Here is a 24539-nt window from a genome sequence, read left to right on the forward strand (position 1 = left end):
CTGTTTTATAATGAGGAATCTTCCTCAGCGCAGGGCAGCTGCTGGAATTGCTGTTGGACGACCAGCAACTGGACAGTACTGATACAGTCCTTTACAAATTTTATTAATCTATTCAGGATACAGGACCCAATTGTAACTAATAGAAGTAGGATGACTATAGTCCCTGCTAAGGAGGACAATAGTGTAGTTAGCCATGGGCTCATGTTGAACCACGACTCAAACCACCCTTGCCGGGATTCTCGTTCCTTTTTCCTCTGTGCTAGACCTTCACGGAGCTCAGCCATGGAGTCCCTCCACTACCCATGAACTACCCTAGTGTGTTCTGCATAGAAGCAACACTTTACTCCCAGGGAAACACAAAGACCGCCTTGCCTTAGGAACAACAGGCCCAACCCCCTATGATTCTGTAGGACCACCTCAGATAAGGAGGTGAGGGATTTCTCTAAACGGCTAATGGATCGTTCTATGCACTCCAGGTCTTCATCAATTGCTGTTCGTAAGGAGTTGATCTCTCTGGTCTGGGTGATTGAGGATGCAACCCCTGTTCTCGTGCCCGCCAGTCCCAGACCTAACAGGGCAGTGATAGTCAGGACAGTTATGGGCTCTCTCTTATACCTCAGAACAGAGTCAGGGTCTCAATGTTGGAGTACATCATTCTCAGTGTGACACAGGACACGAGGAAGAACAGTCACAATTACACAAAATTCAGTAGTTGCATTAAAAACAGCAATACATAGGTGCGGGGTTAATCCAGTGCAAGAGCAGAACCACCAGCCCCCTGAGGTGGGAGATAACCAACCAGTTTTAACTGAACCAAGAAGGCTTGTTACCAAGGAGCAAAGTCTGTGCTTGTCTTTAGGGACCGTACCAATGCAGGACCCCGCCCACTAACTTGGGTCATAGTCAGAGGGGGGCTCTTGACAACCCAGTTAGTTGGGGCTACTGCTGAGTAGCTCCAGGTAGAGTTGACACCAATAGCCTCATAAAACAGGGGGTAGACACTGTAACATAACCAACATTCTTGGGTAAGGTCAGGACTAGTAACGTTTAGGGTGTCATACAGTGCACAGAGAAGCTTCCACAGAGGCTCGTTCTTTTCTTGACCCCAGATTGGGAGAGGGGAAGCTTCAGTTTGCTCCTCTCCTGTAGTGGGAGTGTTGGAAGGAGGGAGGGTATAAGGGGGGCTGCTGGAAGAAGAAAGGAGGGTAATGGGCCCCACTGTCTGAGACACAAGGAGGGTTCCACTGGGGTTGCGGGTGTATGCGTGATATAACACGACACCCCAGGTCAATCTGGATATCCACCTCCTATCTCTCTTCCCTAGCTCAGTGAATTTAACTTTGACTAAGTCACACAAGGACTTGCCACAAGAATTCTTAACCCAAGGAGGTGAACACCACATTTCCTGTGTCAATGGGTGAACAAAAGAGAGCTGGATTAAATCCGACTAGCAACGGCCCACTTCCGGAGCCCATCATTAGAAGTCACACAGCCCCAACTCCTACAGTAATTGTCATTCACACCCCCACACGCACTGTAAGTCTTTCTAGTGGATTCAGGGCAAGCATGGAAACCTGCCACACGCACACTGTTCAAGGACCATTTCTTGATGGTCAAGTCTCTTAAACTGAAGTATTAATCCAGCCACCACGAGTTTAGAGGCTGTAAGGCTGAAGTCCAGGCAAGAGCCTCATGAGTGCCGTCTCTGTTTCCAGGTGATGTTGTAAGGCTGATGAGGATTGTCAGCAGTGGTCTCACCGCCTAAGGCTGCAAGGACTACGAAGATGAGTCTGAGGGATGCGTAGACTGGGTGCTTGCCTCGGAGTTTTTCACTAGCTTGAGTCTTAGCGGGTTGCTGGGATGCCACTGTGCTTTCCACAAGGTGCTGGTCTCCAGCTCGGGGGGCGGAGCAGCGGCCTTTCGGATGTGTGAGTGATGCACCCATGGTCCAATTCCGTCGACCTTTAGGGTGGATGGGGTCATAAAAAGCACAACATAAGGACCTTTCCAACGTGGCTCGAGAGTTTTGGCTCGATGACGTTGTACCCAGAGCCAGTCCCCCAGGACAATGCCATGCTCCAGGCTCGGATATTCATTTTTTTTTTCATAATAAGCTTGTAGCAGAGGCCAAATCTCTTGCTGCACTGTACGCAATGCCTGCATGCTGGCCAAGTAATTTGGAGCCACCTTGGTCTTGTCCATAGAGAGAGCTCGTTGGACAATAGGGGTCAATCCATGCACATAAAGAGAATTCCGAGCTCAGAATATGGCGAAGAGAAGGAGAGTCACCCAGTCTCCCCCGAATCGAAGGCTAATTTAGATAAGGTCTCCTTAATGGTTCTGCTCATTCTCTCTACTTGCCCTGAGCTCTGTGGGTTATATTCACAATGCAGCTTCCAATCTGCTCCCATGGCTCGGGCCAGCCCTTGTAGGACTTCATTAATGAAAGTCGGGCCGTTGTCCGATCCTAGCATAACTGGAACCCCATATCGAGGTATAATTTCCTCAAGCAATACTTTAGCCACCACCTGACTGGTTTCCTTCTTAGCAGGGAATGCTTGTACCCACCCTGAAAATGTGTCTACAAAGACTAGAAGATACTGGTATCCGAACTTTCCCTGCCTTACCTCTGTAAAGTCTATTTCCCAATTACGTCCCGCTGCCCGCTCCAGAGACCAAGTAAGTACCTGTATGTGGGAATCCCCTCTTGCTAGGTTTCATCGCCCGGCATCCGGCACACCACACCACTATCAATCTGGCCTCAGAGTTCTGATGTGGGAACCGGAGGGAGGCAGTGTTGAATAGATCCAGCAGTTTCCTCCACCCCAGGTGGGTGGTTTCATGTAAGTTGGTGATGTAAAATTTCCCCAGTTCTGTAGGCAAAAGCAGTCTTCCCTCCGAGTCCCTGTACCAATTGTCCGACTTGATCTCCTGAAGGCGTTGGCGTTGGATCCACTCCAAATCTTCTGAGGTATAGCTTGGCTGGGGTGGCAGCTCGGGGAGCTCTGGTATTGGTAAGTCTATTGCTGCTATCCAGACAGCTTCCTCCTCCTTGCTTCCGGAGTCTCCAACAGTCGTGGCTACCCTCTTTGCTTCTTCATCCGCACGGGTTCCCCACCGCCTCGGCAGCATTTCCTGACTGGTAACTGGGAATATGCACTATGGCAGCCGCCCAGAGTTTCTCCACGGCTGCAGGCAGGCGTTGTACTTCTGCCAGGTTTCACAGCTCCCTCCCCTCTGCTGTCATGAAGCCTCGCTCCCGGTAGATGGCGCCGTGAACATGCACAGTACCGAAGGCATACCGGCAGTCTGTAAACAATCACTCGCCTCCCTGCCGCTCATTCGAGAGCCTCGGACAGTGCAATCAGCTCTGCCTTTTGCGCTGAGGTCCTGGGGGGAAGGGCACAGCTCCAGACTACTTCCCCGTGGTGGTCGACCACACTGTCCCCACCCATCCAACTCCATTCTTCACCAGGTCAACTCACTGTTTGGCAAGGGCGTGTCCAGGCGATCGGGGCGAGTACGGGCTAAAACACCCCCCCGCCCGCGACAGGGTGCAAGCTAGCCAACCCCCAGAGAACCACAAACAGTCTCTCTGGTGATGCAAACAGCAAACAGAGTTTATTGCGCCAGCATGCTGGGGTCAGACCACACTTGGAGAACACAGGCCAGCCAAGAGGGGCAGTCGGACCCTGAACCAGCCCAAGACAGAGGATTATACAGGCCCTTTTGGGCTGGGAAAGACATCAAAAGTAACAACCTTAGACATGTTAGTTTTTATGGCCTTCAGGCACAGGGAGCCTGCTCCATTCCCATACCCACTATCTTCATGGCTCATCCCATTCTCACACCCTTATCTTCCTCCTGTTCCTGGGTCCAGAGAAGAATTGTACCCTTACCCCCTGCATTTGGGTTCACAAAGTTGCAGGACAGCAAAGAACAGATTTATCGCTAAAGCAGAATTCTCCCAAAGTCCAGGTGCCTCCTGGCCTAGTAAAGTAGCAGTTTTTTTTCAGCACAAGGAATCTCACACTGCCCAACAAAAACATTCCATTCATTTTGTTATTCTTACATTTACCTACACTCTAACAATGTGGAAAAGGTTTCTGAGTCCTTCCAACACCTTTTTTAGATGGTGGTTGGTCCAGGTGAGGTCCTGTCATCAGGCCTGGCCTGCAGGGTCTGCCGCGTTGTGAGCGTTTTCCCAGGCGTATGCAAGGACAGCTCCCAAACTGGGCAGGGAGAAGCCAGCACAGGAAAAGGGTGGTACCGGAAATTGGATCCCGAGAGGTGGGAGCGCAGGGAAAGCGCAGAACCAGGGGATGGGCGGAGCCACAGTAAGAGGCGCCCAGGACAGTCTGTCCCCTCAACACCCTGTTGCCTGGAGACAGCCAGGACGCTGTTGCCTGGAGACGACGGGACGCCGTTAGGCGGCTGCAGCCACCCCGGAATCTGTCCAAAGCCATGGCGGGACACCAGAGGGAGAAGGTGATTCCAGATGAGGTCCATCAGAACCAGATCTTCCGGGAGCTGTACCTCAAAGAGCTACGGACTCAGAAACTCTACACGCAATATCACGTGAATCCCCTACGCAAGGGTGAGGACGCTGCAGGGCCAGAGCGAGAGTCACCCTGGGGAGGTACAGAGGAGCCTGGGGCCGCGGTCTTAGCGCGTGGGTCACAGGCAAGGAGAGGACGCGTCCTGTGGTCCCTGTTCCCTTCCACAGCTTCGGGAGCCATGACATTGAGGGGCCTTGCCCCACCCACATCACATACAATGTACACTTTTCACAATGGCAACTTCGCATTAAATATTAAAGCTCAGTGTCACAAAATGGGATTGCATGCATTTTTACAATTTTGGATTTGAAATAATTACATTTTGCAGTATTGATGTTCTGTTTCTGCATCTATTTGCTGTCTTCTTAATCACGAAAGTGGTTTCTTCAGGCTTATGCTCTCCCCATATCCTTTCAGGATGTGTTTGGGGCTGGTAGGTGGGGCGTGTTGGATTCCTGGTCCATGGAACCCACCCCACCATTCTTAGCTGCATGCCTCTAGTGTGGTTTCATGAAACAGCAGAGCCCTAGCAGTGCCACCAGGCCTCCGTGGAGCTCCACACCCACATGTCTCCGCACTTCTGCACATGTCAGGGGGTCCCACACTCACCAGTTGGAGGGTGGGGTTCATTCTGCCCCCTCTTCTCCACCCTTGATCCCCTGGAGCACCCTACTTAGCAAAAGGCATCACAATATTCTTTCTCCCAAGTTGGAGTGCAAGAGTGGCCCTCAACACCTCTCCCTCCCTGCCATTCCACACACTGGAGGAAATCTCAGATTCTGTGTGCCCCCCTCCCCGGCATTCCTCTCCCCTGACCTTCTGCAATTCTAGCTCAGCAAAAGACACCATTACACCTGGGGACGCACATCCACCTCTACCCAAGTCCACCTTGAATAGCCCCTGTGTCTGCTGCTAAATTCACCCTCAGTCCTGAAGCCTCAGCGGCCCCTAGTCTATCCTGTCTGGACTGGTGCAAGGGGCTTCCAATCACTCTTCTATCTAAGGCTCTTTCCAACCCACCACTGCTAGCTAGGGGTAGTTGCAAAGGCCAATATGATCATGTCAGTCCCTCTGTGAACACCAACAGTTTCTGAGCCAAGATTTAAATCAATCAGAAGACAGTGGAAGTCCCTTTGGATCTAATACCTATCAGCTTCGTCCCATACTCCCCTCCCAACTCTGACAGCGCTTTAGGAAATGCTTTGTGCCTACTGTTTATCATCTCCTTTCTCTTCCACCATCTCTGAAAAAGTGGGTTTCCTAAATGCATCATGCCATTGTCCACTGCCTTACCTGTATGGCATAGTTAATTCTTTTAGGATTTCTCCCCAAACTTCTGTGCCTTATTAACTATATCCCATTACATCCTTAGCTATACAGAGAAAATGGGATATCTGCATTTTATTTATGACTAACCTGGTTTTCCTTGCATTCTCCAACTGATAATTTCAGGGAAACAAATTAATGTCCAACTATGTTTAACCATGGAATGTGCCAACAATATCCTGCAGACAGCATACTAGACCATGTCACACCAGGACATGGTATGTTCCAGCTATTAAGGAAGGGTTAAATGGGTTTTTGGCCTAAAGTGGACTTTAGAGAGGAGTATTTTAACATGATCTGTGATGTTCTTTCTCTGCAGTCCACACAATAGCAAGAAAGCCTATGTCTTGGCATGATAACCTGGAGGAACCTGCAGATGGTAAGTCCTGAGACTCCCATAGAGTTAGAGCAGAGAGGAGCAGGATCACCCCTTTAGGATGTTCACTTGGAGAAAGCATCAGAGATCCCTACTTGGATCCCCCAAAGTGAACTTCATGTTGAACAAGTTTCCAGACCCTCTATATACCAGCCATAACCAGACTTACTTATCAGGCTTCATCAAACGGGTGTCTGATGCTATAAAGACTGGTTCTAGAGTGATACGGAGCTTTAAATCCTCATTCTGCCACTAATTAAGCTTGTGATTTGGGTAGGTTTTTTTTAAGTTCTCAGACTATTGCATAATTAGTAATAAAATAATGCAAATACAAGATCTGATATATTAATACATATTATCTTTACTGTTACAATATGTTTATTACATTACTATGATAGCACAATTACAAAAGGAGAAAAGACAATAAAGTGCCCTTGCAAGTAGACAGGTAAGAGGGAACAGGATTAATGTGGCAACAACATAGATAATAGAGAGCAGGTGCCTAAACCAGAGGGTAGAGCTTTTGGAAGTCTTTCTGGAGAAGGTGATGGTAGCATGAAGACAGCATGTCAGCTGAGTTACGTGGTAAAGCACAGAAATGAGAAATGCCATTATGATGAAAGAGCTGTGACTTCTTTGAGATAACCACACCAGACCTATGGGAAGGAGACTGTATTTACAAATAAGAGAGGAGATTATCTGATGGAGAGTCTAATGCTTCCTGGGAAATCCTCCACCTCCCTGTAGTAGACATGCATGGTGGAAAATTGCAAGGTTTAAATGACGTGAGACAGTGTGAAGTGGATGCATCAAGAAGGAGACAGAGAAATAAACAGACCAGTAGAGTGTGAGTGAAGAAAGTCAGGTGTTATCTCCAGGGTACCAACCTAGCTAAGGTAAGAATGAAAGTCTTGGGCTTGTAGCAGCAATAGAAATAGCAGCTAATGTGTATGTTGAGAACCAGGAAGTTCATTGCTATCTGAATTCTATCGAGGACAGAATGTCAAGTTCTTGACTCACACTTCTTACTCCATCTTCAGTCATCTTGCTGAACATTACATTTGTCTCCAATTTTGCAGATAAATAAAGAAGAGCCAGTCAAGTTAAGCCACCTGATAAGTAAGAAGTGGCAGGGCCAGCAGTATCTGATTACAAAGTCCAGGCTTATTGCATTGTCACAGTATCCCTCTCAAATGGGACTTGATATAGGAAAGAAGAGCTACCCAACCCCAGTAGCCACACTTTGCTGCACAAAGACTGACCACACCTCCTGCATTATTCCTTCACACTCTCATGAAACAACAGCAAAGCATGCCTGAGGCCCCGGGCCTTTGTTCCTGCTGTCTGCGGCTGGACCTTTCCTCTTTCCAGTCCCTGGGACAGATCCTTTCCTCTCTGTAAATTCACATGCCACTCAGCCACTGTGCCTTCCAGGGTGTGTCATTGTCTGCCCTGTGGGGTCTGAATATTGTGTTCCCCATTCCCTCATGTAGATCATAAGCTCTGGGAAAGCAGAGAACATGGGTGTCTCACTCAGTGATCTAATCCCAGGGCTCAGGACTGCTAGCACTATTATTTTGCTCAATACACACTTATGAAGAATTCAGCGGAGGGACCAGACATTCCTGTCTTGAGGACTAGAGGAATCCCTGAGCCTAGGATGCTCTACCCCAAGCAACAATGTGGCCAGAGTAAAGGGTACAGGGACTCAAGTTGTTGCAAAGCCTGACTCTTTCCTCACTCCTGTCTTCCCAGCCAGATTTCTTAATCTCATTCACCATGCACACCAAGGACCAAGAAAGAAATACTCAGAGACCCAGACTGAAGCTCAGGAGATCGGATGGGACTCTGAGCCCTTGGTAAGTGTGGCTCTTTGACCTAGTAAACATTGGGAGCACAGTAGCAATATATGTGGTCACTAACAGAATAGAAGATCTAACCAGTCTGGCTAGGGTTTGAATTGTGGCTGCGGTGAACTCGCTGTAGGACCTAGGGAAGAGTTGCTTTATAAAATGGAGGCATTGCCCTGCTTATCTCAGAAGGTAGTTCCGAGGCTCAAATGAAGTAGCATTGATGAGGTGCTTAGAATCACATCATGGGCCCAGCACAGTAACCTAGTGACTAAGGTCCTCACCTTGCATGCACCAGGATACCATATGGGCACCGATTTGTGTCCTGGCAGCCCTGATTCCCTCTCTGCTTGTGGCCTGGGAAGGCAGTCAAGGACAACCCAAAACATTGGGACCCTGCACCTTTGTGGAAGACAGAAGAAGCTCCAGGCTCCTGGCTTGGGATTGGCCCACAGAGTCCTGTAAAGTGACTGCTCCCATCCAGCACCCTCCAGCTGTTCCCTCCTCCCTTCCTCTTTAGCACCATGTGCCCCCTGCTGGTGCAGCAATGAATTCCCCATGAGAGTGTCTGTGATATGGTGGCTCTGAAGCCAGATGACGTGAGATCATACCCTGGTTCCATCATTTTCTAGCTGTGTGGTCTTCACCTCTCTCCACCTCCACTGATCATCTTCACATGGGGATCATAACAGCATCTAACGTCAAAGGTGTGTTGTAAGGGTTAAATGAAACGATATGGGGAAACTGCCTCAGACAGCACACAGTAAGTGGTTTATGAAGGTTGGCTGCTGTTATGTTGATGAAAAATAATAAAAAGGAGGTTACAGAGCCTGGCCACTTAGATGTTTTTTGCTGCTGTTTTGCTTCCATTAACCCTACTTGTCTAGATTCAGTGAGTCATCTTCTGCCACATTGCATCTCTCTCCAGGATATACTTACACCTTATAGTTTTCTCATTCCTGCTGCAACAGCCTGAACTTCTCATCTACCATGCGGTTAAGTTCAATGAATGGCTCAATAAATCAAGCGTTTACCAGCAAGGAAGAAAATATACTTGTCATTTGTAATAGCTTCTTTTAATGTAGGAGCATTGCTTTGTTGAGGGGACACTATGGAAGACAGGAAGGGGATTTTAGTTGGAAACCAGACAGCTTCCACAGGAATGACTAAGTCATAAGGAAAAGGCATAGTTGGAGAGGGGAGAGCAGCTCCAGAAGAGAAAAGAGACAGGACATAATACCTCATATAAGGGATGGATGTTCATGAAAAATTATTCAATGAAAAATATCGAATGAAAAAATGAGTCAATTATGAAATTATTGTTGAGTATCAGAAGGAAGACTACGTCAGGGAGAAACTGTTACTAAAGATATAAGAACCCAGTAGGATTTTGCAGTGAAGGAGAAAGATTGGGCTCAACTCCAGATAGGGTATGGACAAGTGTAAATATCCTACCAGTTAGTAAGATGGAGAAGGAGCAGGCTCAGTGGATGCAGAATCAACAAGAGGAAACTTCAGGGATAAGGAAGGACTGTGGTTAGCTGAGGACAGGCCAGGGTCATCAGACATCATCAGATCAGTTGTGAAATACGAGAAGCCTGATAGATAGGCAGAAGATTTTACTTAAACTGATTCAGTAGTTTTGTAACAACTGGATATCGCAGAGATAAACAGGGAAGTCCAACAGGCAGGCAAAGAGTTTCAGGACAGCTTGAATGGGGTTTAGTTAATAGTGAAAATCTGTCAGGGCTCAGCAAGCAACAGCACCTGCCTCAAAAGAGCAGGACCTGATGGCCACCCAGGCCCATCCCACTGCAGCCACGTCATCCAACATTCCCACAGGAGTTTTCTGATCCTACGTTCTCTTCTCTAGGTCAATCCTGAACGTGACGACCACAGGCTTAACCACTTCAGGGTCTACAATGACATCACGTTGTACAAGGCTAAAATGTGGAGTTTGGGGGAAGATGATCGCCACAAATAGCATTGCTGCAGTGGAGTCCGTCCCTGCGCTGAACGCTCACCTGTTCATGGTCCAGGGAAATAAAGTTGACTTTAAAGCTCAAGACTCCCTTTGCCTATCCTGGATCTAACCTTCCTCACCTCTGCCCAAGTCCACAGGTTCAAGACCTTACAAACCACAGTGGAAAACAGGCAAAGATGGCAGATCAATGTAATTGTCTTCTCTTTCTTCCTACAGACCAATAAAGATAAAGGAACTTTTTTTTATAAAAAGATAGCAGTCCACAAAAACAGGAGTGAAAAGGGAATATAAACAAGTAAGAAAATTGTGGGTTTAAGTAGACTGACAGAGGAGGGCAGAGGAAACCACTTGGGAAGTTGAATGAGGAGCTCTGAGCAATAGGAGAGACACGCCCCTGAGCCTGGGTGGGTGTGAAGCAGACGTGACAGAAGGCATAGGTGGGGAGGCTGCAGATGTCCCCATTCTGAAGACTGAAGCTTTGGTCCTGCAAAAAATCACGAAGTGTGGGTCTCAGGACACTGAAACAGGGTGGGATGGAGGTATGGGGATAAAAACAATGAAATCCATGAAAAGCCTGCACACTCGCCCACCCAGATCCTGCATTTACAACTTCTTCTCCCTGGAAAATGAAATGGCTTTAAAACAGTAACTACCACAACATCCAGTATGGAGATCCTCCAAGGAGGAACCAGGGAACTTATTTTCCCATGATGGTCTCAACCTTCCTTCTGAGCCAGCACCAGAGTCACAGCTTCAGGCACCTGAGCTTCTGCTGGGCTCCTGCAGCCAGGGCCCTCTAGGGCATGGCCACCTAAGGCATGAACCTCAGCAGGGTGGAAGACACGCTTGATGTGGCTGTGGAAGCGACAGTCTAGTTTCCTGCAGGCTAAGAAAGAAAAGAAGGCGTGAGGAATGCCATAGTGCCTATGTGGAACCAGGAAAGTAATGCCAAAGAGGGGGGAAACCAAGACAAGTCAGAGGCATTCTTACAGAAGAGCTGGTGGATAAGGAAAGACATCTAGAAATTCATCATGAAGATTTCACTGAACCAGATAATGAAGGCTCAAAGGAGGAGAAATGAAATTACGCAGGCACCGAAAGCAATAATGGAGCAGGCAAGTGAAAACAACTGTGCTGCCATAGAAACACCAAAGGGTTAATTCCAGAAAGTTAAGGGGTTCTTTCGCATGACCTGCAGGCTGCATAATCAGTTGACCAGTAGGTCATTCTCTTGTAAGAGTACCATCTGATTAAACTGCAGAGGATCAGCCTGCCGTCCTAAGGTGCACTAGAACTTATTCAGCTCAGCCTTCTGAATGGCAGGGACCATGAAAGGAAACAGCCTGAGATCTTCACCTTTATATAAACTGCCAGGACAAGGAAACCAGGGAAATGTAGGTTCAGCCGAGTCCTAAGAGGACTGCTGAACGGTGGAGAAAGGAGCAGTAAACTTAAGAAAAAGCAGGTTAAGGAAAGGCCAGCCAAAGCCTCAGGAGTCAGCCAGCAGGGCCCATGGGAAGCAGAGGAAGAAGATGTGTAGCCAGCTCATGTTCTAGCTGTACTTCCTAGAAAAATACCTCAAACAAGGAAGGGAGAGTGCCACCCGGATTCACAGAAATGCCTCAGTTTCACGAAATTCTGAGACACAAACTTCCTGCAATAATGCAAGAGTAGAAACAATAGTGCCCAGATCCCAGGCAACATCAAGGCATGTGAGAAACCTCAAAGTTACAATCTCATCAACTAATCAAATGTGAAGGGAAAATGTAATCCCCTTTTAAAAAGTAGTCTCCTTCCCAAAGGGAAAGATTTGATCAGTTACTGGGAGTTGCAATAATTCAAACTAAGTAACTCTAGCATCATTCTTAAAAATGCATTCACAGGGCCCGGCGGCGTGGCCTAGCAGCTAAAGTCCTCACCTTGAAAGCCCCGGGATCCCATATGGGCGCTGGTTCTAATCCTGGCAGCTCCATTTCCCATCCAGCTCCCTGCTTGTGGCCTGGGAAAGCAGGAGAGGACGGCCCAATGCATTGGGACCCTGCACCCGCGTAGGAGACCCGGAAGAGGTTCCAGGTTCCTGGCATCAGATCGGCGTGCACCGGCCCGTTGCGGCTCACTTGGGTAGTGAAACATCGGATGGAAGATCTTCCTCTCTGTCTCTCCTCCTCTCTGTATATCTGGCTGTAATAAAATGAATAAATCTTTAAAAAAAAATGCATTCACAAATCTACATGTGAGTCCACACCCTTTTGCCCCACACATTAGGAACATTTTACAGGATGATAACATTGAGATCCTCAGATGTTTTCTGTCTGATGGGTATTATAAATATCAGCTATAACATGAGTCATTTATCAGTTCCTAAATCTAGAAAAAAATGAAAATTTTAGACAAAATCTAAATTTTGAAACATACCAGCTTTGCTTTTTCTGTTGCTTTTATTAGATAAAGGAGAAACCATAGAAGAATCTTGGACTGCAGGTGAGGAGCAATGTATTTCACCAGAGGAGACCATGGCTCTAGGTCAAATATATTTACCTGAACTTTAGATCTAGATGTTTGTGCTACTTCTTTGTTTAGAGAAAAGGGGTCACAAATACACCAATATATATTACAGTTGCAATAAAGATGAAACTTACAGTAGGGTTTATATTCTCTTGTATCACAGGAGCTCAAATAAGAAAGCTCAGAATAGATTGGTAGGGAGCAATGAAATCCTGCATTGTGATCTAAAGCAACAAGTTTGTAAATGTTGCGTAAACAGATCAAGCCTGGACTACAAGGACAGAGAAGGATCAGCAAGATTGGTTCAGTATTTTTAAAAAAAATTTCCTATCAAATTCCGGGACAAAATGGTCTCATTGATGAATCTTACAATTTTTTTTTTTTTTTTTTGGCAGTACTAACTACAATGTTTTAGTATGTGTGGAGGCAGCATCTTGAAACATCCGCTTCTGGCTTTTTTAAAATTGATTTTTGATGGTGTTACATAGCTGATTGGGGTGGGAAAGGTCAAGGATTAGGGGAAAGTAGGTTAAACCATTGTTTCCAAATCTTCTCTTTGTTTCTTCTGTATCTTGGGGGAGAGGAGAGATAAGGGGAGAAGCTGCACTCAGCCTCCTAACCGCCTCAGTACCCTGGATGGGCAACGAACAGTCACCTGATGTCATCCCAGGGTCCCTGACGCTCCGAGGGTTCTGTTAAAGTGGTTTTCATAGTTCCAAGATACTCTTGATTTCATTGATCCAAGGTTGAGGAAATCCTTCCAAGGTCTATTGGCTGACATAGTCTACCTTAGAGTCTCCATTCACTCATATTTGCTGTCAACACTTGGCTGGGGTAGTTGACCAATTTGTTCTGCCCTCCTTTCTCTGCTATGTTACCAGAAGTCCTCTGCAGGCCCCAATGGACTGCCATATCGTACATCTGGGCATGCCATCCACTGCTGTATCTTAGCCACTGAGGAGGCCCAGTTCTGACATACGCACTCCATGGTCAATCCACAGATCCTGTGATTCTTCCCATGGCTGGAGTCCTGAATCTAGTGGTTCAGTTGGGGAGATTCCCAAAGAAAGCTCATCTGTGGTGATCCCAGTGTGAACCAGTGAGTGGTGGTCAGCAGTGATCTATGCTAACTATCCCATCTCAGATCTCCCACGTGGGCTAGTCCATCATTCTGACCCTTAAAGGTCCTCCACCTCCCCCTTCCCTACAAACTGCTCAGTCTCAGCCCCCTCACTTACTTGCAAGTACAGTGGCCTTGTTGATGGAAGTCACCCGAAAGTCATTCCTCACCTGCAACATACCACTCAACAGTCCTCCCTCTCACACATCCCCTGCTCCCTTCCCTGGGAAATCCACAGCCTCCGTGCCTAGGAGTGTGTGGGTTCCCCAACCCAGTGTTCCAAAGCCCAGTCTTCCAGTGGGGTAGTATGCTGGTCTGGAGCTCTGCCTGCCCAATAGGGTCCCAAGCTCCTAGCACCTGTGCTGGCCTGGGACCTATCTCTCCATCCACTCAAGGCCCAAGCCCACCGCACACCATGCCATCATGTTAGCCTAGGGTTTTCCCTTGCTGTCCCCCACTGCTTCCTGGACCAGGCATGTGGGGAAACCTGCAGGCTTGCTCTGGCTGCCTCAACATGAGCCCCCTGGTCCCCACATATCCCCGCCAGTGCTACTCCCTAGGCCCCTTGCAAGCTTGCACCCCCAGACCCCCATGAGACTGCATCCCTGCAGCCGGCACAGTGGTAAAAGCCAGGGGGTATAATGACTCTAAAAAAATTTTTTAAATAACACCAATCCTTCTTAAACTATTTCAAAAAATAGAAAAGGAGGCAGCTATTCTAAATTCATTTTAGAAGTTCAACATTACCATGATACCAAAGTCATAGATAGAGTGAAAAAAGGAAACTATAGACCAATATCATTGATGAACATAAGTACAAAAGTCCTTAGCAACAACACTTGCAAATTGACTCTAACAACCCATTAAAAGGATGTTCATCATGGTCAAATGGGATTCATCCCAGGCATGGAAGAGTAATCCAACCTGCACAAATCAATGAATTTGGTATATCACATCAGGCAAATAAAACACAAAAATCATGTGATCATCCCCCAAAATGCAAAAAAGACATTTGATAAATCCAACATTGTTTCAAGATCAAATATTCTGAATAAATCACAAAGAGAGGGAATATATCTCAATACAACACGGGAAATTTTTATAATAAGCTAATAGCTAGCATCATGTTGAATGGAGAAAGTTGAAGGTTTGCTCTCTAAGACCTGGACAAGACAAGGCTGCCCACTTTTTCTGCTTTTATTCAACATTAAGTCCTAGCCCAGCAGTTAAGTGAAAGAAAGAAGGAAGAAAGGAAGGAAGGACGGACAGACACCAAATCAGAAAGGAGGGAAGTTGATTGTCAGTGTTTGCAGATGAAATTGTCTTATATGTACGAAACTTCAAATAGTCCTTCAAAAAGTTCTTAGAATTAATAAACAAATTCAGCAAAGTTGAAGAGTGCAAAGTCAATGTACAAAGTTCAATCACATTGTTATAAATCAATAGTGAGTCATCTGGAAAAGAAATCAAGAAGGCAGTCTCAGGGTCAGTGCAGCTTAGCATTTGCAAGCATATTAGAGTGTTGGAGTGAATACTGATAGCTCTTTTTCTGATAGAACTTTCTGCTGGTGAGCCTCTGGAGGCAACAGAAGATGACCCAAGCAATCAGGCCCCTGTTGGCCATTTGGGAGATCAGGCTGGAGTTCCTGGCTTTTGGGGTTAGCCTGACCCAGTTCTGGTTATTGTGACCATTTAAAGAGTAAATCAGCAGATGGAAGTGCTTTCTCTCTCTCTTTCTCTCTCTCTCTCTCTCTCTCTCTCTCTCTGTCTCTCTCCCTCCCTCCCTCCCTCTCATTCATACACACACACACACACACACACACACACACACACACACACGAGAGAGAGAGAGAGAGAGAGAGAGAGAGAGAAAGAGAGAAACACCAACTGCAGGCAACTACCTAGTTGCCTTGTACCTAGGCAAATGTTGCACTGCTGGGATAAAAGTAGCCAGTAGCTGGCAGGTATTTTGGGCCTAGTTAGTGCCAAATTTTTCCTAACTATACCAGTGTGCCAGCATAGTGGGGAAGGTGGGGAACTCCGCACCAGGACCTGCCAACAAGGCAGCTAGGTTGAGGGGGAGGGGTGCTGCAGATTGCCCGGGGAAGGGGGTCTAGGGACAAATTGAAGTGGAAGTGGATGAGGGCATGTTTGACGGGAGAGGGATGATTTCTGGGTTTTTTCATAGACTGGGCCACTGTACTTGCAGGTAGGCAAGAGAGCTGAGACTGAGTTGGTTAGATGACGGAAACCAGTAGGCATGTCTGGATTAGACCAAGGCACCCACCTGTGTGGGAAACCTTGGCTGTGTTAAATAGCATTGCTTGCCATCCACTGGCACACACAAAAGCTGGGTCTGGGGAGCATGCCTAGCTGAGCTAGGCTACAGCACCCACCCACGAGTGATTTCAGATTCAGTGTAATCATTATTAAAATTCTAGTAATATTTTCCACAAAACAAAGAACAAAATTATTAAAATTTTATGGACCCACAAAAGACCCCCAAATAATCAATGCAATTTTGAGCAAAAGAACAGAGTAGGAGGCATTACACAACATGATTTTAGAATACACTATAAAATTACAATAATAGAAACAATGTGGTATGACATAAGCACAGATCCATATAACAGTGCATCAGAAAAAAAGACCCTTGCAATTTTCAAAATCCATGCATAGTCTTTTTGGTACACGCTCTTGGGAAGCTACGATATCAGCATGCAAAAGAATTCATTTCACTCCTATTTCTCACCACCTATAAAAATAAACTCAAGCTGAATGAAAGATGTAAATGTAAGACCGAAATCATTGCAATTTGTAGAAGAAAACACAGGCAAAACAATATGAAGAATCACAATGGGCAGGGGTTTTTTAGATCCTACCAAAGAAACACAAAAGACAAAAGAAAAATAGACAAATGTGATTTTACTAAAGAGCTTTTGCACATCGAAGGAAACAGTCAACAGAGTGAAGAGACAACCTTTAGAGTGCACAAAATATTTTCAAACTAGGAGTTAATAGCCAGAATACATAAGGAGCTCAAGCAACTCAACAGCAAAAGCCAAAAACAATCGAAAGTAGATCTAACTGCTGTTTCTCAAAGGAAGATGTGCTATTGGTTGAATAGTGGTACATGCAAAAATGCTCAATATCACAAATAATCAGGGAAGTGCCAACCAAAAAAAAATTGAAACAAGCCTTAAGCAGATTGACTAGGAGTTAAAACAAATGGTAACAAGTGTTGTTGACTGTGTGAAGGAACGGGAAACACTGGCACACCCATGATGAGTGCGAATGAGTACAGCCTTATAGAAAACACTGACGGCTCCCAAATACAACTCTGTAACTACCATGTGATCCAGCAATCCCAGTGCTACCATCCCACTACTACATATTCAAGGAAAGTGAAATCCATGTGTCAGACATTTGCACTCTTATGTTTATTGCAGCACTATTCCCTGCCCCCCCAAAAATTAAAACAAAACACTAACTAAGAACCAGAAACAATCTAAGTAGGCATCCACTGATGATGGTACAGACAATATGGCATATACACGTGATGAAACATAACACAACCAGTAAAAGGATAAATGTTTGCCATTTGCAGCAATGTGGCTACAACTGAAGTCCATTGCATTAAGTGAATGAACCAAGGATAGAAAGAAGCATATCACATAACCTCACTTAAATGTCACTAGCCATCTGAGGGCAGACAACCATCCTACCAACACTGCGGTTAGGTTTCAGGTTCCAAGTGTGATTTGGCAACAAACCAAAGGACCCAAGGGATGAGGAACTAAGCTTCACAAAAGAAAGTTCTGCTTTGAAGTTACACATATCCGATTCTGCCCACAGAGCATCAGAGAGAGGTCAAGCTGTGAGCCTATGTTCCAGATAATTTTGTACTCCTTTCCATACACTCACCTTCTGAATCCAAGTCCTAGTCCCACTGCTTTGTCACCCCACAGCCTGCCTAGGAGAGTTCCCTCTCTGGTCTTCCACCAACCCTCCCCCCAAGTGGTGAAATGGACATGGTGTCTCTCCTCTGGTTCAGACAGTGATGTGAATGATGGGGAAAGGCTGTAAACAGTATTGTAAAGTAAACAGACTGCACCATTGACTTTATCCACGAACCAGTCTCCTAGCCCCGACACTCTAATTGTATCCATACTCGTTGGTCATTCATGGTCCACTGAGAGGAAAACTGCATAATGCCTCCAAGAACAGGGACCATCATTGTAGCCCCATTTCTTCACTTTTCTCTTTCCCATGACCACTCTTCAACCTACGCCTTGGTAGGTGGCACCTCAGGGGAGCGGCATGTTGGTGTCATAATGGACATTATGCCAGGGGGTGTGATGAGGGGTAGTATGTGACAGAAAAATTACAGGAGACCTGCGAATTTGCCAATCCCACTATTTCTTTCTTTCTTCCTTCCTTTATTTTTTTTTCTTTGCCAGGATGAGCAACCAGAAGCAACTTTCCAAAAAATGACCCACGAACTGCCTACAGTTTGGCGATTGAATCCCTATCATCCCCCGGTATTGGTGCTCCAGCCTTCTTGTCTTCCACCTCAAACTCCTCGTGCTGTATCCCGATCTCGCCCTCCTTCTGTTCCAACACACAGGCCTCTCCACCCGGCCGGCCCAACACGTGGACCTCAAACTCCCGGGCCGACATGCTACCCTTACCCACTTATTCCTCCTTGCTGGCTTCGCCCTTCTGCTCTGAGGCGACGGCCTTGCCCTCCCGTTCCTACCCGCCGCCTTCATCCTCCTGGGCTTGCAGCCCACCCTCGCCTTCCTGCTGACCCTCCATCCCAGCCACTCTCCTCTTCTGACCCTCCGCCTCAGCCTCTCAACTTGCGCCTGCCTCCACGCTACAGCCCTCTCTTCCATGTTCCACCGGATTCGCCTCACTTCGTCAGCTCTGACAGCGCTCCCCACTGCGATCAGCCGCTCACAGTTTTCTGCCCCACCTCTTTGCCTCCCCTGCCTAGCAACTCTTCCTACTTTCCTACTTTCCTTCTCTCCCTGCCAAGTGTTTCTCGGGTTCCTGCTGGGCCACCTGAACTCCCCCCTGAGCACTTCCCACCCCTTTCCCATTCCTCCTCCTAAGACTCTTTCAGTTCCCGATACTCTGTTCTGCCCCCACCTCCCCTTCTATTCATCCAAACCGTGTTATTCACAAGTCTCATCCCGGAGAGATGATGGCTTCCCAACTATGGGGACAGTTCCGGCACAGCTCACAACTGAAAGAACTGGATGTCCTGCAGCCTGGCCTGGTGGGCTAGGAGTATGGGACAGTGCAAGCCAACGCTTAGCCCGAGATGTCACCTCGGTTAGTTATTGAACCACTTCCATGAGCAGACCCAGATAGCTGTCCCCTGTGTGTATTTTGGCTTCACCCCCATGTTGTCAACCCTCTTCAGATTCAAGAGGACTTTTAACTGTTTCTTTTATTCCACACAGGCTGTTCATTTTCTCTCCTGCCTGATCGATGAGCCTTCATCAGCCTCTACGTTAACAACTGACTTCCTCACTGAACAGTGCAGCCTGCCGTGTAATGTATGAAAATAATCATTTCGTGCATCTTGTCCAGTTTTCTCATGGCTAGCAGAGAGAGCGTTGTTAGTAAAAGAGAAAGGTTGGTTTCAGCGACTGCATCCATGAGCAAAAGTCAAAGCCCTGTTTCACTGTTTAGCCAGCATTGGCTTCCACTGTCTCCTCATCCAAACATTAATTCTATGCACATAGAATTTGACTGAACACATATGGTCATTCATTTGTAATACTAATGAGTGGTGTGCTAAACTTTAATCTTTTTTAAAATCGATACTGTTTTAAAGGGTCTGTACCTCTGATTTCTGATTGCTGTAGAGTTGTCTTGGCAGCACACAGTGTGTATATCCATCCTTTTTTTTTTTAAGAATATATGTTACAAATAGATTGAATTTGCTTCTTCGCAGAGATTTTATGGGTTCCTTCTAGATGAGCCAATAGACAATGAGGCTTTGATAAGAATCTTATTTGAATTATATCTTTCAGTTGATTTCCCTGCATGCAATACAAAGTAAGAAGTAAGCCTTGATGTCTCTGGAGAAATCATCCTGCTAAGAACGCGAGGTGAGGCCCTGGAAACCTAGGGCCATTACATTTGTCAACTCTCCAGGATTTGTGAATATATATAGTCTCCAGGCAGGAATGTATCCTTTGCACCTGATAGGATGGTTGATTTTAGCATTGTGCTGATAGCCCAAAGTTCCCAACACAAGGAGAAGCAGAGTCCAAAGTGCCACTGGGGTGATCTGAGCTGGGCTGAGCTGGGCTGAGCTGGGCTGAGCTGTGAGACCTATGGCCAAAGCTCCTGTCAGTGAACCTGGGAGTCTGAGCATACCTCAGGAAGAGGAAGAAATGAAGCCACAAAAATCCCAACCCCCATTCATCTCAGGTCCTCCATCCAACTCTAGCCCTGTGTGTGGTGAGTTATGGAACACAGGGGCCCAGAATGGACTCTCAGATACCAGAGTAATACTGACCTATTAGTTGTCCCCAGCCTAACAATGTGACTTAGCATGATGACGATTCGCACACTTTTTAGCTTTAGGAAGGCAGTAATGATATCAGGAGACTGAGCTTTGCTAAGATGAGGGACTCGAGCTTGGCTCACAGGACAAGTAATAAAGGCGCTTCCTAGCACAGCCAGTGCCATGAAACTTGAAGTAGAGAGGAACCACAATGTTAACTGATCGGACATTTAACCAGCTGGAAAACAGTTACCAAGCAATCATCTGTCTGCACTGCTCCAGGGACTGAAAACACAATGTTAGATCCAGACGCATTTGTTGTTCTCAAGTAATTTAGATATAAACAGTTGCATATAGTAATACCTGTGTTGTGTGTGACACAGACACAAAGAGCTTTGATTTGGAGCATTAGCTTAAAGGGGAAGAATTTTTTAACTTCCTCCAGAGTCTTTTTCAGGAGATAACTGGTCCAGGTGAGGTCCAGTCAGCAGATGATTGCCTCCTGCTCTGCCATGTAAGCACAGACTCTTTCTCGGTGGTATCCACAAGGGGTCTAGCACAGAAGAAAATGCCAGGAGAGTTGGGAGGAGGTGAGGTCAGCACCAGAACACGTGAGAACATGAGGAAGATCTTCCAAGGTGGCATTGAGCCAGAAGATGTGACAGAGACAAACAGCACTGGGGGCCAAGGTCTGAAGAGTCCTGAAAGCCAGTTACAGGGAAACCATGTGCACACTGCGCAGGTACTCTCAGATACACCAGGGGGCAGCGCTTTGCCACCAAGGAGCAGGAGTCAAAGTAGAGTTCAGAAGCTGGGGACCTGCAGAGGTGTCCACGCTGGGCTCTGTGTCTCCCCGATGTGAAGGGAACACTTATCCTGAACGAATGGGCAAGTGAGGAGTGAAGAAGGCATGGAGCAGGGAGAACACCCGCTTTGAAGTCATTGTCCAGGTGCTAAAACCAGGCCATGCCACTGACTCTGTGCCAGGCCTTGCATGACTCTCTTCCATGTAAGGGATGAAGATGATCCACCTCAGACAAGTAGAAATTAAAAGAAGAGCTGCTAGGCCCTGCGTCATAGCCTAGTGGCTGAAGTCCTCGCCTTGCACACACCGGGATCCCATATGGGCACCAGTTCTAATCCCAGATGCCCTACTTCCAATCTAGCTCTTGCTTGTGGCCTGGAAAGGCAGTAGTGGATGGCCCAAAGCTTTGGGACCCTGTACTCACATGAGAGAGAGGTTCCTGGCTCCTGGCTCCTGGCTTTGAATTGGCTTAGGTCCAGTGGTTGCGGCCATTTGGGGAGTGAACCAGCAGATGAAAGATCGCTCTGTCTCCCCTTTTTTGTAAATCTGACTTTCCAATAAAACTAAATAAAATTTTACAAAAAAGAAGAAAAAGAATAGCTGTGTCCCTTACTCTTTCAAGTCAAATAAACAGATTTTTGTAAAAAAAAAAAAAAAAAAAAGAGATAAACATAGTATGTCACGTGATCTCCAGAACTTTTTCACCCCATCAGTAAATAACACTCCCTCGCCCTCCAGCAGTGGCTATCACTCTTCCTTTACGGTTTTGTGAACCTGCCTCCTCTACTTATGTAACAGAGTTTGGTTTAAAAAAAAAAATAATAAGCCTGGCACAGAGAGTGGCCCGCACTGGTTTGTTTCCCCTTTTCCCAGTAAGTACTTGCCCTTCTGATTAATAAGAACAATCTGAATATATCTAAAGGGATATCATTATTCCCACGGTGTGATGTAATGAAAAATGCTGAAACATTGATGCTAGCTGTTTCTGTGTTAAAATTTCAGTTCTGTGACTTTGGAAAAAAACACCTAATTTTGCTTCAAAAAACATGATAAGAATTACAGAAGATGTTTGAGGCTAAGGACATTGAATGCGTGTTAGTTTTTCCAGCTCATATCTGGTAGAAGGTAAGGGGACATGTATGAAGCAAATAAAAGACTACATTTTTTAGAGATACTTATATATATTAAAATTTATTTCAGAGACAGAGGGAGATATAATGAAAGAGATATCAACAGAATCAAATTGCTGGTTCACTCCCAAAGCCATGACTAGGAGTCTGGAATTCAATCCGGGTCTCTCACAGAGATACCAAGGGTCCGTCATCCTTAAGCTGTCACCACTGTCTCCCAGATCTGCATCAAAGTAAGCCGGAAACTAGAGGCAAACCAGAGGACCAAACCAGGCACCGCAGCATGGAACTAGCATCTTAGCATAATTGCATGTCCTCTAATTAATCTTGATTAAAATTCATGCTTACCTAAAACCTAACATTTCTAGGGGGATTTAGGGAGGGTGTTATAAAATTAGACAGATTTTACAGTTCCCATGGGTTGAGACTCAACAGAATAACCAGTGAAACATGTTAGGCATGAGGCAGTGGGAGAGGTACCATGAGAATTCTGGGGAAGAATGAGCAAAGCCTGCTGTTCTGGGCTGTGAAAAATCTGGTCTGGGAGATAAACAGACAGGTGAAGACAGAAGGCAGCAAAGACGTGTCTCCCAGGAGCCATGCAGGCAGCAAAGGCTGTGTGGACTTGGAAGAGAGGAACAGACCACCTGAAAAGGACCAAGAAGTCTTCATGCACTTCCTGTACTCTCTCCTCTAGTCCTGAAAGCACCAGGGACACTCAGAGTCACAGATGCCCTTGTGCCTCTTAAGGAGGTCGGGAAATAACCCTGTCCCTTAGTAGCTGGCAGCAGGACGACCCCTGAGGGTAGAGATAGCCAGGTTTGGAAGAATCCACTGGAGAGTGACACGTAGTAGCAGGCATTGAGGTGGGAAGATGAGACCAAGGAGCTGCCTGCCAGAGGAGAGGGGCACCTTGCTGTGCTACGACAGGGAGCAGGTGTAAGTCCTGAGGGCAGTCTGCCAGGGAGAGTGTGAGGAGGAAAGCTAAGGGAACAGAGAAGGGACAGAGCCACCAGCACTGCTATCAACCCCAGGCAGCTCTGGGTGAGTGTCTCTGATGGGAAAACTGCAAGGCACTTCATTACATGAGAACCCTGTACACAGCAGAGTGGATGTGAGGAGGTGGAAGTGTCCTCCTACAAGTTGCCAAGTTCTTGAAAGGGTCAGGTATTGGACTAGGGGTTCAGGTATTGGAATGGGAGTACAAACAAACCTTCCTCACTTCACTGAGGGTCCTGAACTGACTTTGGAGTGGTATTTCTAGGTTCTTTTATATTTTCCTGTCTTCCAAAGTCTATCTAGTGTACCGCTTGATGTGAAGAATAAGCAAGGTATGAAAATATGTTTTGTGTTCAATTTTAAAGAAAGCTTATCGTGCAGCTGACTTAACCAACTAGGGATTTAAAATGTTTGGGGAAAATTGCATCTGTACTGAGCATGAACAGACTTTTCCTCTTTCCAATATAGTGCAAGTCAAGTTTACAAAGCCTTTACTTTGCATTCATTGTGGTAAGCAGCATAGAGATGATTAAAAGTATACAGGAGCTGTGCACAGGTTACTGCACATATTACAGCACTAGTCCCAGGGATCAGCAGCAGACGATTTGGTGTCTGTGGTGCTGCGCCACTGGGGCCCTACAACCGGTTTCCTGATATACTGACAGATGTGGCTTCTGCTCTCATCATACTTGAAATCGAGTGAAGACAAACTGACGTGCATTTCACACGATGAAAACAAACCTCATCCTAACAACTCTGGGACATACAGATCAAAACACCAGGTAAAGAGGCCTCACCCTTGTCTGCTTTTCCAGTGCCCTGCAAGCTTCACTTCCTCTGGATTGTCAGTGATGTGTCCCGTCTCTGAAATGCTGTGACATTGTGTGCCAGTGCCAGACATCTGACGCTGACTGTTTGCTTTCCAGATGGACGTCTCGCCTTGGAAAACACCATGCATGCAATCCCTGAGAACCCCAAGAATGGCCACCGCCACAAGAACCTCACTCCATTCCCACTGACATGAAGCCATTCCGTTCATTTTTGCCGATCGCATAGGTCCCACAGGTAATCTCAGAAACTGTCTTAGTGTTGAACGTGCAAGCACTGAATAAATACTTGCTACGCTGAGTTGAAACGGTCATTTCCACAGACCTCCAAGAACATGCCATTTGTAGGTATCACTCTGCTAGCAGAATGCCAAGAAATTAGAAACTGGGACGAGTTTGCATAAAACTCTTGTTCTGTTCCAGTTGACCTTTCTGCTGATTCTGGGCAAGTGACCCCAGCTGCTGCACACATATATGATGATTTCTGGCCTAATAACTTCTGTACATCTACTCTGAGTTTGGAACATAAATA

At 46.5% G+C, this 24539-nt stretch overlaps 2 protein-coding genes and 1 long non-coding RNA gene across 4 annotated transcripts; 2 read left to right on the forward strand and 1 right to left on the reverse strand.

Moving 5' to 3' along the window:
* Nucleotides 1-313: 313 nt before the first annotated feature.
* On the reverse strand, nt 314-3132 carry LOC131483189 (uncharacterized). Its single transcript, XM_058680520.1, has 2 exons — nt 2688-3132; nt 314-1962 (listed from the first exon to the last, which is right to left on the reverse strand). The coding sequence occupies exons 1-2, from the start codon at nt 3130-3132 to the stop codon at nt 1691-1693; spliced, it is 717 nt and encodes a 238-aa protein (XP_058536503.1). The 3' UTR covers nt 314-1690.
* A 1292-nt stretch (nt 3133-4424) lies between these two features.
* CFAP144 (cilia and flagella associated protein 144) lies at nt 4425-10177 on the forward strand. 2 transcript variants are annotated; one of them, XM_058660849.1, is made up of 5 exons: nt 4459-4597; nt 6012-6103; nt 6205-6264; nt 8017-8120; nt 9985-10177. In XM_058660849.1, exons 2-5 carry the CDS (start codon nt 6034-6036, stop codon nt 10093-10095), a joined length of 345 nt encoding a protein of 114 aa, XP_058516832.1. In that variant the 5' UTR covers nt 4459-4597; nt 6012-6033; the 3' UTR covers nt 10096-10177. The 2 variants fall into 2 exon arrangements, with proteins under 2 accessions (XP_004591563.1, XP_058516832.1); XM_004591506.3 differs by lacking the exon at nt 6012-6103 and having other exon boundaries at nt 4425-4597.
* Nucleotides 10178-23858: 13681 nt separating this feature from the next.
* LOC131479564 (uncharacterized) lies at nt 23859-24308 on the forward strand. The gene is made up of 2 exons (XR_009244971.1): nt 23859-23962; nt 24107-24308. It is a non-coding gene; the product is annotated as an uncharacterized LOC131479564 (long non-coding RNA).
* The last annotated feature ends 231 nt before the right edge of the window (nt 24309-24539 follow it).

The sequence above is a fragment of the Ochotona princeps genome, chromosome 2, assembly GCF_030435755.1.
Source record: "Ochotona princeps isolate mOchPri1 chromosome 2, mOchPri1.hap1, whole genome shotgun sequence".
Lineage (NCBI taxonomy): Eukaryota > Metazoa > Chordata > Mammalia > Lagomorpha > Ochotonidae > Ochotona > Ochotona princeps.